The sequence below is a fragment of the Gorilla gorilla genome, chromosome 2 (genome assembly GCF_029281585.2).
Source record: "Gorilla gorilla gorilla isolate KB3781 chromosome 2, NHGRI_mGorGor1-v2.1_pri, whole genome shotgun sequence".
Classification (NCBI taxonomy): Eukaryota; Metazoa; Chordata; class Mammalia; order Primates; family Hominidae; genus Gorilla; species Gorilla gorilla.
In genome coordinates this window covers 198,375,176-198,389,233 of record NC_086017.1, presented here as the reverse complement: position 1 = coordinate 198,389,233, position 14,058 = coordinate 198,375,176, and the positions used below count along the sequence as shown (strand labels likewise).

General features: G+C 41.7%; 1 protein-coding gene and 1 long non-coding RNA gene across 8 annotated transcripts in view; one reads left to right on the top strand and one right to left on the bottom strand.

The window, feature by feature from the left end:
- Nucleotides 1-4,013: 4,013 nt before the first annotated feature.
- LOC109026366 (uncharacterized) lies at nucleotides 4,014-12,206 on the bottom strand. Its single transcript, XR_008678278.2, has 2 exons — nucleotides 10,420-12,206; nucleotides 4,014-6,582 (listed from the first exon to the last, which is right to left on the bottom strand). It is a non-coding gene; the product is annotated as an uncharacterized lncRNA (long non-coding RNA).
- MASP1 (MBL associated serine protease 1) overlaps nucleotides 9,602-14,058 on the top strand; it is a 74,845-nt gene continuing 70,388 nt past the window's right edge. The window contains exon 1 of one of the 7 annotated variants that reach the window (XM_004038180.5): nucleotides 9,602-10,328. In XM_004038180.5, coding sequence (XP_004038228.1) covers nucleotides 10,324-10,328 — 5 coding nt within the window. In that variant the 5' untranslated portion in view covers nucleotides 9,602-10,323. Of the gene's footprint in view, nucleotides 10,333-14,058 lie in introns of all 7 variants that reach the window. The other 6 variants (XM_063704450.1, XM_004038179.5, XM_055382104.2 and 3 more) reach the window with 6 other exon arrangements.

The window sequence follows — 14,058 nt, the reverse complement described above, 5'->3', positions numbered from 1 at the left end:
CATGGCTAAGATATGGAGTGAATCTAAGGGTCCATCAATGGATGAATGGATAAAGAAAGTGTGGTGTGGTATATATACACAGTGGAATGCTACTCAGCCTTCAAAAAGAAGGAAATCCTGTTCATTTGTGACAGCATGGATAAACATGGAAGACACTATGTTAAGTGAAATAAGCGAGGCACAGAAAGACAAATCTCACATGATGTCACTTACATGCATGTCTTAGTCCATGCAGTGTTGCTGTAAAGAAATATTGGAGACTGGGTAATTTATAAATACAAAGGGTTTATTTGGCTCGCAATTCTGATATTTGGAAAAGTTCAAGATTAGGCACCTGGTGAGGTCCTCAGGCTGCTTCCACTCGTGGCAGAAAGTGAAGAGGAGCTAGCATGTGCTGAGATCAACCACATGAAGAGAGAGGAAGTGGGGGTGGAAGGGCATGACAGGCTTTTTTTTTTTTTTTTTTTTTTTGTGATGGAGTCTCGCTGTTGTCGCCCAAGCTAGAGTGCAATGGCTGCAACCTCCGCCTCCCAGGTTCCAACAATTCTCCTGCCTCAGACTCCTGAGTAGCTGAGATTACAGGTGCCCACCATGACCGGCTAATTTTTGTATTTTTAGTAAAGATGGGTTTCACCATGTTGGCCAGGCTGGTCTCAAACTCCTGACCTCAGGTGATCCACCCTCCTCGGCCTCCCAAGGTGCTGGGGTTACAGGTGTGAGCCACCACGCCCAGCCACCAGGGTCTTTTTAAGAGCCACTCTCATGAGAACCAATAGCGTTAGAACCCACTCATTCCTGAGGGAGGGCATTGATCTATTCATGAGGGATCCACCCCCAGGACCCAAACACCTCCCAGTAGGCTCCACCTCCAACACTGAGGATCAAACTTCAACATCAGGTTTGGAGGGGACAAACATCCAAACTATAGCAACGTCTAATCTAAAAAAGTTGAACTCAGAAGTAAAGAGTAGAATGGTGGCTGCTAGGGCATTGGGGGAGGTAATGTGGTAGGGAGATATTGGTCAAAGGATACAACATTTCAGTTAGATAGGAATGTATTCAAGAGGTTTATTGTACAACTATAGTAAATAACAATATATTGTATTCTTGAAAATTGCGGAGATTAGTTTTTTTTAATGTTCTCAGTGCAAAAAAAAGTATGTGAAGTAATGCATATATTAATTAGCTTGATTTATCCTTTCTACAACATATATATAGTTCAAAACATCATGTTGTACACAATCAATATGTACAATTTTTATTTGTCAATTTAAATAAACAAATGTTAAAAAGAAAAAAAAGAGCATGAGTACAGGGAAATCCGTGTTCATGATCCCAGCCTCACCTACCTTCTGTGTGACCCTGGGCAAGGTATTTCTCTCCTCTTGGACTTAATTACCTCCTCTTAACATTGCTAATTTTGTAAGTAAAGTAAAGATGATAATGTTTGACTTTTTTGTTATTTTCAGGATGAAATGAGTATTAAAGGAGAAACATTCATTTTGGGAATAACATCTTGTTTCATACCAGAGTGCACCCCCTTTTTAAAACTGCTTTGAGAGCCTCTAAAACTATGATCCAGTCTTAATAATAATGTAATAGGTACAGTTCCACACACTGAAACAGAGATGTCATAAACTGAGTAGAAATGTGCTTTAAACACACACACACACACACACACACACACAAACACACACACACAACACCAAATCCAGTTCAACATTGTGAATTAGAAATCCAAAGCCCAAGGAAGACCAAAAGTTCAAGGTTTCACATTGGGTTAGGACAGAAATTGGCCTCTGTCTCAGGCATCGCAACTCACACTACAGTCCTCTCCCACCTTGCTGGGATGCTTTCACTAAGTCTACTCTCCGGAGCAGTGTTTCTGTATTAGTAAGGATCTCCAGAGACATAGAACCAATAGGAAATATATAGATTTATAAGAGGGGATTTATTATAGAAATTGGCTCACATGAGTATGGAAGACAAGAAGTTCCAGGATATGTCATCTGCAAGCTGTAAAACCAAGAGAGCCGGAGCTGCATTCAGTTAGAGTCCAAAGGCCTAAGACCCAGGGCAACCAGTGATGTCTAAGTCCAAGGCTGAAGGCCTGAGAGCTTGGGAGGGTGGGATAGGCATGTAACCACTGGTGTAAGACCCAGAGTCCAAAGGTCCAAGAGCCAGGAGCTCTGATGTCTGACGGCAGGAAAGGACGCATGTCCCAGCTCCAGAAGAGACAGCAAACACACCCTGCCTCTGCTTTCTTGTTCTACCAAAGCCCTCAATGGATCGAATGATGCCCACCACATTGATGACAGCAGATCTTCCATACTCAGCCCGCTGGTTCAAATGATGATTTCTTCCAGAAAGGTCCTCACAGACACACCTAGAAATAATATTTTACCAGCTATCCGGGCATCTTTTAACCTAGTCAGGTTGACACATACAAGTAACCATTGCCATTTTTAACACTTAATAATTTATCTTTACATTTTTTCATATGTCTTAATGCCACCTATATTATTATTTATTTCTATATTTTTGATTAAATCTATTCTGGAATTTTTAACTGAAAGCCACATATTTAAAAGTGTGTCAGCCAGGTGCAATGGCTCACACCTGTAATCCCAGCACTTTGGGAGGCAGAGACAGGCAGATCACTTGAGGCCAGGAGTTCAAGATCAGAGTGGCCAACATGGCGAAACCCTGTCTCTATTAAAAATACAAAAATTAGCTGGGCATGGTGGCAGCACCTGTAAACCCAGCCAGCTACTCAGGAGGCTGAGGCTCAAGACTTCCTTGAACCCGGGAGGTGGAGGTTGCAGCGAGCCAAGGTTTCGCCACTGCACTCCAGCCTGGGCAACACAGCGAGACTCCGTCTCAAAAGAAAAAAAAAAAGTATGTCACTACCACTGATAATACCTTTTTTTTTTTTTTTTTTTTGAAATGGAGTCTCATTCTGTTGCCCAGGCCGGGGTGCAGTGGTTCAATCTTGGCTCACTGCAATCTCCGCCTCCCAGGTTCAAGCAAGTCTTGAGCCTCAGCCTCCCGAGTAACTGAGATTACAGGCGCCTACCACCATGCCAGGCAAATTTTTGTATTTTTAATAGAAACAGTGTTTTGCCATGTTGGCCAATCTGGTCTTGAACTCCTGGCCTCAAATGATCTGCCCGTCTCGACCTCCCAAAGTGCTGGGATTACAGGCGTGAGCCACCGCACCCAGCAATACTACTTTTTTTAAATTGTCAAATTCTAGAATACTAATGCCTCCATAAGCTCTGAATCTGAGACCCATCATTCCTTTTTAAGAGGCAAATTAGTGTTAATGGCTTAATGGCCCCTTGAAGCTTTCTTCTTAACTTTCTTCTTAATAATATCAGGAATGAAAGACACATGAAAAAGGCAGGAACTTCTTGGCACGTATGGTAGCAGATGTTGAGAGCTGACTCATGCAACACCCATTTCCAACCTCGGTCTTCCTTGCTGCCTGCCTTGCCATAAAAGCTGCAAAATAAGAATTTGACTTCCCAGCCTCCCTTGCTGCTACTGCAGGTTGCACAACCCCGCTCTGGCCTGTGAGACACAAGCAGAAATCTCCCAGTGCTACCTCATCCTTGTCCTCCTTTTCTCCCCTCCCGCTTTGAATGTGAACATGACATCTGGAGTTACAGCAGCCTTTCTGTGACCAAGAGGTGACAAGCATGAGGAGAAAAGCCCCATCCTAAGGCTGGCAGATTGGAAACAATCTTGATCAGTTGCCCCAGCCCCACCTGCTTCCTTATTTCTTACTCTGTGAGAAAAATAAGTCCTATCTGCTTCAACATTAGTCAAGATTTCTCTTACTTCCTATCAAACAGAACCTTAACTGACCCAGTGTTTGTTAATTCCATGAATGTGATGTGTGAAATCAATGTGACACCCCTGGTGGTGTGGGTTTCATGCTTTGGGGGGCCCTTCTGTAAGCCAGCTGTATTCGTTTGCCAAAGATGCCATCACAAAACACCACAGGCGGGGGGACTTAAATCACAGATATTTATTTTCTCACAATTCTAGAGGCCAGAAGTCCAAGATGGGAGCTGATCATAATCCCAAATGCCATCATCCCCAATGTTAAAATCCTGAAAAATCAAAATTCCAAAAATATTTTAGAAAAAAACTTTTTCAGCCGGGTGCAGTGGCTCACGCCTGTAATCCCAGCACTTTGGGAGGCCGAGGTGGGTGGATCACCAGAGGCCAGGAGTTCAAAACCAGCCTGGCCAACATGGCGAAACCCCATCTCTACTAAAAATACAAAAATTAGCCAGGCATGGTGGTGGATGCCTGTAATCCCAGCTACTCAGGAGGCTGAGGCAGGAGAATAGCTTGAACCCAGGAGGTGGATGTTGCAGTGAGCTGAGATTGTGCCACTGCACTCCAGCCTGGGCAACAACAAAAAAAGTGAGACTCCATCTTAAAAAAAAAAAAAAAAAAAAGTTTTCAAAACGTTGTAAAATATTTACTTACATTTTTAAAGGGGATTTATTTAAGAAACACACAAAAACATGACAGAACTCTTCATAGGCTACTTTACACAATAAAATGGACAATAATACCATATTTTTGCAAGCAGAAACACTCAGATATACTAACAACAGTCACATGGGTTTAACAGTTATGAACAGATGAACCATATTCATAAATAAATAAATCAAAAAGCAAAATATAAAAATGTATATCACACTGTGGTTGGTAATTGTGTGCCCCCAGCTTTATACAGCAGTTATCTGAAATGCTGTGATTCTTAGACTCTTCTAAGTCTTTTGATAAGATTGATCAAAAACCGTGATGAGTCACTACCATATCACCACCACATCAGTTGCCCAAAGAGCCAAGGCATTGAGAAATTGTATCTTTCATAAAAGCAGATGTACAAAGAAGATACATTTTCATTTGTCGAGGAAGTTTTAATGTCTTTATGCACACACATACTGCTTACACGCAAGTTCAACATTTTGAAAATGCACTTTCATGGAGTTACATTTGCAAAAATGCACAAAGCAAATTAGGACTCTCTAAAACTCTTTATACAACGCATGCAGTATTGGAAATGATGCAAAGATGAAATAGGTAGCATAGCGAATTATAAAAAATAATGCTGACAATTTCAAATAGTGAAAAAAACTAAAAATAAAAACTAAAAACTAAAAAGAAAATTCAACAAATAAAAAAGTTATGGAGCTAGATTATGGGCAATTGCATGGAGATAGTCCATAAGAGCTGGCCAACTTTCACAGTCATTAACTATATTTTTAAGTCTCACATCACAAAAAATAGCTGCTTTTTTTCTTTTAGGACATGGCTGTCCTTGGAGAATATGTTCACATTTATTTTCTATGTGACGCTGCTCTTTTCAAAATTCTTCTATGGTTTAATATACATCTACGTGAGTATTCCCCATTAAGTTTTCCCATCTTCTGTGCCATGCTTCCGCGTTGTGGGTCTGTGGAAATCTATTCCATATGCACACATATATAGACCACAAATCTGGTGGAAGCAATACTGGTGACTGAACTGCAACAATACTGCCCATCGTGCACATAATCGTTTTTGAACCAGTTAGTAACTTCGCTGGCTTCTTCAGGCAAATGTGGCTTTAATTCATTAAAAGCTCCTGGAATGCCATCAGCTGGAATGAATGCCAATACTGAAGCTTTTGTCATTGCTGTATCATGTGACCAGTCCACTCATCTGAAGTTTCTGCCAAACACATTGGACAGAATGGAAAAAAACAGACTTTATTGGTAACACCTTGAAGTTCACCTTTAGAAACCTCAATCACACCTAATTCCAAATCTGTCTTTGTGGTTTGAGGATTCAATTGAAATCCATTTTCCTCTGCATAAAGACAGTGACAAAGTAAATATTTCCACCTAATGTGATGCAACTATCTTGTGATTTTGATTTTGGGGATTTTAGATATTAGGGATTTAGACTTTAGAGGTTTTGACTTTTTGGAATTTCCATATTTGGGATTATAGATTTCAGGATTGTGTCTTTCGGGACTATAAACAAAACCTGTCCGAGATGGAAGTGTTGGCAGATTTGGTTTCTTTTGTGGCTTTTATCCTTGGCCTGCAGATGGCCGTCTTCACCCTACGTCTTCACATGGTCTTCCCTCTGTGTGTGTCTGTGTCTTAATGTCCTCTTATAAAGCCACCAATTGTATTGGATTAGGGCCCATTCTAAGGATCCCATTTTAACTTAAACACCTCATTAAAAGCCCTTTTTCCAAACACAGTCACCTTCTGAAGTACTGAGGGTTAGAAATTCAACATATGCATTTGAGGGGAATGTAATTCAGCCCATAACAGAGCCTAATCATTTATTTTTTTAAATAGAAGCTATTTTTTGTCTTCTGTAAAATCTTGTAATCACATGTCAGCATGGCACATGAATGTTCAGAGTCCACAAGAAGTACGAGAAATTTGCAGACGACAGGGAAGAGCTTTGCACTTGAGATCAGGGGGGCCCTGGGCTCTAGACATATATCATTCACTTACAGGCACGGGCAGGCTTAGTTTCTCTGAACCTCAATGTCTTTACCTGTAAAAAGATGTGAATACTATATGCAATAATATATATAAAAGTATCTGGCATATACAAATTACATCTTATCAAATCGAAGGTGCCATCAATTATAAAATGTATCATTATGTTATTTGTACCAAAAGTGGCAAAATCATGCCGGGGGAGATTTTCAAATTACAGATTCAGGAGACTTACCCACAGATTCATTGGGTTTGAATCTCCTGGGATGAAGCTCAAAGATTGTCATTTTTTAAAAATATTTTCCCCATTATTCTGTTGATAGACTCAGAAGCCAGGACTTTCAGCATACTGTCAGTCAATGTGCTGAAGAACCCAAATTTTCATTCTAAGCTGCAATCTTTGGAGCTATTTATCAGTTTCTCAAATATTCTATAGGAAGCCTGGATTTCAGCCCTTGCCAACAAAAAGTTATTGCCCAAATTCTTTACATTTTCTAACCCATTCATTGAATTCCAGAAACTCTAGCTCAAAAGTTGCATAAAATAAATACTTTGGTAGAACATGTAAACCAAAACCTCTTCCAGTGGTAGGAATATTGCCGCATTTACCCTTAGTAGGCAGCTCTCTGATCCCTTTCCTGGACTATAGGACTATAGAGCGTGGGTGCTGAGCCCACCTCAGTCATTCTACACTTTCATGATTCTAAATGATGTCAGTTCCTTGTATGCATTTTTTAATCGCTTTGGCCAAACTCAAAAAACTAGTTGAACCCTTTTAAATATTACTTTTTCTGAATATCTATGATTAAATTCTGAGTAACGGTAACATTATGAGCACAGAAAAAGCAAACGTCAAGATTATTAGAGCTATTTTGGACTCCCTGACAATCTTTCAGGTCTAGCAAACTACCTAAGCCCCTCCCAACGACATCATTTCATAGTCTTCATATCCACATGTTGATATCTATGATCTCAACTGAGTCCAACCCCCTGATTTCATAATTGAACATACTGATGCCGCACCCCTCCACCCCTCAACCCCCACCCCTGAGAAAGTAAGTGACTTACCCAAGGTCACATACAAGCTGGCCTATAGTCACTGAGCCCAGTTCTGTTTCCAGCCTAATGTCCCTTCCATTCCTCCCACCCCTGATGACCCACGATGTCTTAGTGACACTTCAGGGAGATTCATCAAAAGCATCAGACAATATGTAGTGTAACCAAGTAGAAAACTCTCCTGAATCACATGCAGATCATTCCTGAGCCACGTAGTTCCTGTTTTTATGCAGATTTCCTCTGAGCCTTGGCTAACTCCCAGGGAAGTGCACATATCAGATCTGCTATATATTGGCAGAACTTTGGCTTAGAACACATCTCGAATGCTTTCCATTGAACATTGGCAGCCTTGAAGAAACATGGCTAGAAAATTATTCCAGGAGGCCTAATTGCTCTGTGACACTTTCCAAGGAGAAGCTGATGGCTTTCTCGCCCAAACTCTTCCCTCTGTACCCAGAACAAATGACTGCAGTTCCCAGTATATGCCCTAAATTAGGAGAGGGCAAACTCCGTGGCAGCATGAATTGAGGGAATGTCTTTACTGGGCAGGGGCCCTCTTCCCAGCACAGTGTGCATTTTGCCAAGCTCTTTCTCCTTCAGTTTTAAAACCCTTGTGTATTCCAAGAGAAATGTCGTCCATGTGTTTCTGATTCATTTACACTTAAATCATTAAAATGTTGTTTTGTGAGAGTTGTTTAATGTGTGCGGAGCCTGTGAGTCTTCTTAATGGGAATGTTAAAAGCTTTTTTTCCTGCGCTGACTGAGACAGAACACATTTTGCTAAAACAGTGCCTCAGTTCAAACATATCCTCCCATCTCATATACTTGTACCTGCATTATCAACCACAGCCTCTTGATAATGCCAAGCTTGGCAAGGCTGGCATTCAAAAGTGTGAAAATTAGAGAAACTGGAGAGAAAATGGAGTAAGAAGTACAGTGAGAGTCAAGCCACTGTTCCCCAGAACGTGCCAAAGGAACGTTATCTGAGGGTAGACAGTGCATGTGTCTGCCGCTTTGGTGAGTGTGGCTGGCAGCCCTCTCTCTGGTACTCCCCTGGACACTTCTACAAGCACAGTCTTATTTAAGCCTCATAGTAACTCCCATTTTCCAAATGAAGACACAGAATCAGATACCTTAAGTATTGTGCCCAAAGTACACAGCTGTCTTGGGTAGAAAGGAAAGATTACAGCTAAACTCTGAGTCTAATCTTCTTTTCAAAATGACTCAGATTGAGTTTCTCTATGAATGCCGTCTGTGTGTGTGCATTTGAAATTCCATATGCATTATAAAATGTTAATGAGTAGCAGTGTAATACAGTGGCTAACACTTCAAATTCTGCCTCTATTACTTTCTAGCTGTGTGAACTTGGGAAGGTTACTTAACCTCTCTGGGCAATTTCCTCTGAAAAATGAGAATATTGCCAGCCATGTATACAACATATAAAGACGACTGAAAAGAATTCATATATTAAGTGCTTAGAGCAGTGCCTGACACGTAGCACTCAATAGCTGTTAGCTTCTAGTGCTAGTGGCAGTGGGGAGTCATAAATAACTGGATGATCTTGGCAAGTGGCATATTCTCTCTGAGCCTTAGTGTCCTCACTTGTAAAATGAGTATAACAGCAGCACTCTCACCAGTTTGCGAAAGTAACTGAGATGATATTAATGCCTAGTACTGTGTCTAACACAGAAAAGGTGCACAGTCAAACTTAACTTTTACACCCAGATACACCTCTCCCTATTCAGTGTTGGTTGTTGTTGTTGTGGAGGGGGTAATTTTCTTATTATTCAGCTCATCTTAGATCTAGTGTTGATTTCTCCGGAAGCCATGGGTATAGACATATATACAGGCCCAGGTCTTTCTACACCCCTGGGGAGGTGAGATTTCTTGCTGCGATGGGCCCTTTCTGGGCTGGAGGAGAGCCACATACACTCCGAGCCAGTAAACAGTGCCACAGGTATTGCTCATGGGGAGGAACAACCAGCCAACTTCAGGACTTGGTGCTCCCCCAGTTCCGGGCCCGTGGCTCTGTTCACAGGAAAACCTGTCGTTGTGTGTGACTCTGATCACAAGAAAACCTGTAGTTATTTGGGGCTCTGCTCACAAGGAAACCTGTAGTTATTTGCAGACAGACGCTCTGGGATTTACACCTTTTTTTTTTCTTCTAGTGTAGGTGCTAGAATTGCCTTCTTAGTTGGTTGTTTCTATTTAATTGCTTTTCTTTCATGGGTGTCCTGAAGAAAAGCAGAAAATTATAGTCATCTGGCAAAAAAGACTAAAGAGAAATTAGACTTTGTCCCCTTTCACTCTCTCTCTCTATACACACACACACACACACACACACACACACACACACAGAGTGATACAAATACCTGCTTGAGCCCCTCAGTTATTTTCTCTCAAGGGCTGAAGTCAGCCACACAGGATAAAGGAGGGAAGGGAAGGAGCAGATCTTTTCCAGAAGAAGACAGATTTTGTTGTCAGGTTCCTGGGAGTGCAAGAGCAAGTCAAAGGAGAGAGAGAGGAGAGAGGAAAAGCCAGAGGGAGAGAGGGGGAGAGGGGATCTGTTGCAGGCAGGGGAAGGCGTGACCTGAATGGAGAATGCCAGCCAATTCCAGAGACACACAGGGACCTCAGAACAAAGATAAGGCATCACGGACACCACACCGGGCACGAGCTCACAGGCAAGTCAAGCTGGGAGGACCAAGGCCGGGCAGCCGGGAGCACCCAAGGCAGGAAAATGAGGTACGTGCCAGGGGAGGAGAGGGCACGGTTCCCTTTTGGGGACCAGTGTCAAATAGCAGGGAAGGTCTGACCTTGTCACTGACAGACTCACCTGCCTGTCCTGCATGTGGTAGTGAGGGGCTTTCTCATCAATTCTTAGGGCTCTGAGAAGGGAGCTGTGGGTGGGCTGGGTGCCTTCCCCAGGACTCCAGGAGACATAAAACTTGAAACAGGAGACTTCGTGCAAATCCTGCTCCGGACGCTGCTGAAGCTCAGATTTCTCCCACTGCCTGCACAGGGTGCTGCCTGCTGGCGAATGTGACTCTCCTCCTGTTCACCCACAAGGCTGATTTTTCCGTGTTCCTCCTCTGGAAAGAGCATTGCTTTCTCTCTTCCAGCACTTTGTGAGTTAGATATGCGTTTGTGTGTTCATTCCTTCTGACCAGAAAAGAAACCAGCTTCCCATAGCTTGGCTCTGTGGTTTCTTCAACCTTTACAAGTTTGCCAGTTAAACCTCAATTTAGAAAACTAAAAATCTGTCCCCATTTTACAGTTCCCTATAAATTTTCTGCATTTCTCATTGAAATCAGAGGCAGCTGGTGGCATGAATCAGGCTATGAAGTACACCAAATGGCTCTTAAAGAGATATCATACTTAAAAAAAAAAAAGGATTTTAGAGTTCTGAAATCAAGAACTTCAAATTCTAATTGGTTTTAAACTCTTTAACCTTTCTTATTCCTCATTATACTTGACACTCCTTACCAGACCTTTCATACAAGTTCTATCCTGCAAGTCTGAAAACCCAACCACCCTAGTTATTTTTATTACTTAAGTGTTAATGCTGTTACACACACACACACACACACACACACACACACACACAAAATGCTCTGCAGATGTGTAAAGTCCCTAAACACATCTTTTACTATTAATTTTCTTTTCAATTGGGAAAGTGTTTTTATTTGTTTCTCTTCTGCAAAGTAACCTAGCAACTTTTCTGGATCTGAGACCAATGAGAGGCTTCAGACTATGTTAACTCTTTGAACTCCGGTTACCTGTGGTTCAGAGAGATAACCAGGTACTTAAAAAGTGAGTGCAATAATTCTGTTCCTTTTAAAGCCATCGTAATTTTAAACCTGCCATTAAATATCATTTTTCTTTCTCCAAAAAAAAAGTGATTTGTGTCAATCTACATTGAATGATAATCTCATTTATCTGTCAATGATCTGGTCTGAATCCCACCCTACCATTCAGTGCCCCAGCCCATATCAAACTACTTGGCTGAGTAACAATTCTGTATCTTTGCATATGCTCATCCCTCAAACTGGAGCAACCTTCTTCTTTATTTTCCACCTAGAAGACCTGATTGTTCAAGCTGGCACAAATATCTCTTTCTCTCTCCTGACCACCATATTCCAGAGTGAGCATCCCCTCCTTTGTCCTTTGTTCTGTTTCTGTCCCTTGAAGCTGCATCTCTTATTGTCCTTGTAGTATCCCCTTGTGTAAATGTCCACCTCCCCTTACAAATCTCAGCACTCCTTAAGTTACCTGATCTATGTCTTCATCTTTGTATGGCCAGCACCTAGCATAATGTCTATTTCCTACCAGCCATTCAATACCTATTTGTTGAATTGAATTCAATTTTTGAATAGCCAAGCAACTACGAGAAAGGTGCTCCGCTAGAAAAGTCTCCAGCAGGTCTTGTCTCACATGGATACAGTATTTCAGTGTTTGCAGAGCACTTTCAAGAGCACTGTCTCATTGGGGTTTCAGATTCTGGATGAAGTAAGCATTTATGGATAAGTAGTGGGTATAAAAGCAGTTAAGCAACTTGCCCAAACCACACTGATGATCATGAAAAGGTCCAGATTCAAATTTGGGTTTTCGGGCTCCAAGTTCAGGATTTTTTCTACTATATTCCACTAGACTTTCAGCCAAGTGTATTATTCTAAACTGACGGCTCATAATTCTGACTGTACATCTGAATGATCTGTGCTGGCTTGAAACATGCCAGTGCTCAGGCCTCACCCCAGAGCAATTAAACCAGAATCTCCTGGGGAGGGACTTTGGCATTAATATTTTTAAATTTTTTACGTAAAGCCATGGGTTTTTAAATTATTTTTCACAGGATTAATTGCTTTGGCCAGATGCCTGGGCATGATATGGGCTTGGACCCAGCTTCTTCTGTGAGCTCTTGTTATTCCCTTCTTCTGTTGAAGTTAATTCACCATATGGTATTGAGCATGATGTGACATCTCTTGGGGTATCCTTTTCATCGTCTGTCAAATTAGGGTGCTCTGTAAGTGATCCATGCAGTCCTTTCCAACTCTTCAATTCAAAAATGGAGTCTTGGTGTGGTGTGGGTTGAAACAAGGGGCGTGTACGGACACTGTATGGAAAAGATAGCAAGTGCCATTCATGCCGCAATCATAGATATATGCAGGCATTTTTACAGAGTCCTGCTAGCCTGTTCCTACAGGGGGGCCTCTAAAATCTCAGCTCTATATATTACTTTTGACATTTCTGCAATGTAGCTAAACTTTTTGATTAGCCGGAGGATAGATAGCAGGTGTTGGGAACTATACAGCCGGTGCCTCGTATACAAGAAGCCAAAAACATTCAGAGAGTGTGATGAGGAATGAAAGCTGCCACTTATATTCTTCAATTTACAGCCCCTAACGCAAGCAGGCAAGCATATGCTCAAGCCCATTACATGAAGGGAGATATTTGTTTCATATGTTTGAAACCGTTTTGAGATGCAAACAAAGTAGAAGGGAAAGCTTCCTGGGCCTTCCTCCCACGCTGACCAGTTGCCTACCACACATGGCACTGGGCTTCTGGGCTGCACAGGGCTGTCTGCTACCAGTCCTTGACAGAACCGGCCTCAGGAGGCTCAGTGTCTCCTCGATGTGGTCTGGAAAAAGCAGTCGTGGAGGAAGTTGACCTTTCGGCCTTGCATAATTTGGGTGTCGCTATTATAGGGAAGTCCGGTTTAGGAGCCAAAGCTGATTCCTCACTCTTGCTTTTCGGGAACTGGCAGGATGGAATAATTATAACTAATGTTTGGCTAGGGCTGGACAGTTAACAAAATACTTCCCCATCCTCCTTTATGCTGATAGCAGTGCTGTGGGAAGTCGTTATTATTACTACTTAATGGATGAGGAAACAAGACCTCCCATGACCTCCTAAAATGGAAAGGATAAATAAAGTCAAAGCTGGAGCTGAATCTAGTTCTTTTGACCCAGGGCCAGTGCCCTCCCCTTCTCAGCAGGGCTGAACCTGAACTCCCAGCCCTGTTAAAACTGGTTCATTTCCTCACTCGAAAATGGGATGCCTGGGCCCTGCCACCTGGTTTTTTGACTCAGCTTTCCAAATAATTCACAGGTTAACTTGGACATATGCCTTCCCTTCCTTCTGCCTCTGAGGCCCTCCTTCCACAGATTGGTTTAAGAAAATATTGACATTGGCTATGGGATTAAGACATTTTGTTTTCTTAATAGAATCTCACATATTGTTATTGTAGGGACCTTGAAAAAAATTAAATAAATGTATTTTCTTTTTATTGAAAAAATAGTACATGGTCCTTCTTGACAAATGTAAACATTTTATATGCACAAAAATGGAAATACTTATATTCCCATTTCAGAGATAACTACTGTCAATACCTTGGTGTATATCCTTTCAGACATTTTGTACTTACCTATTTATACTTTATGTAAATATTAACATGACATAGCTACATAATCTATGT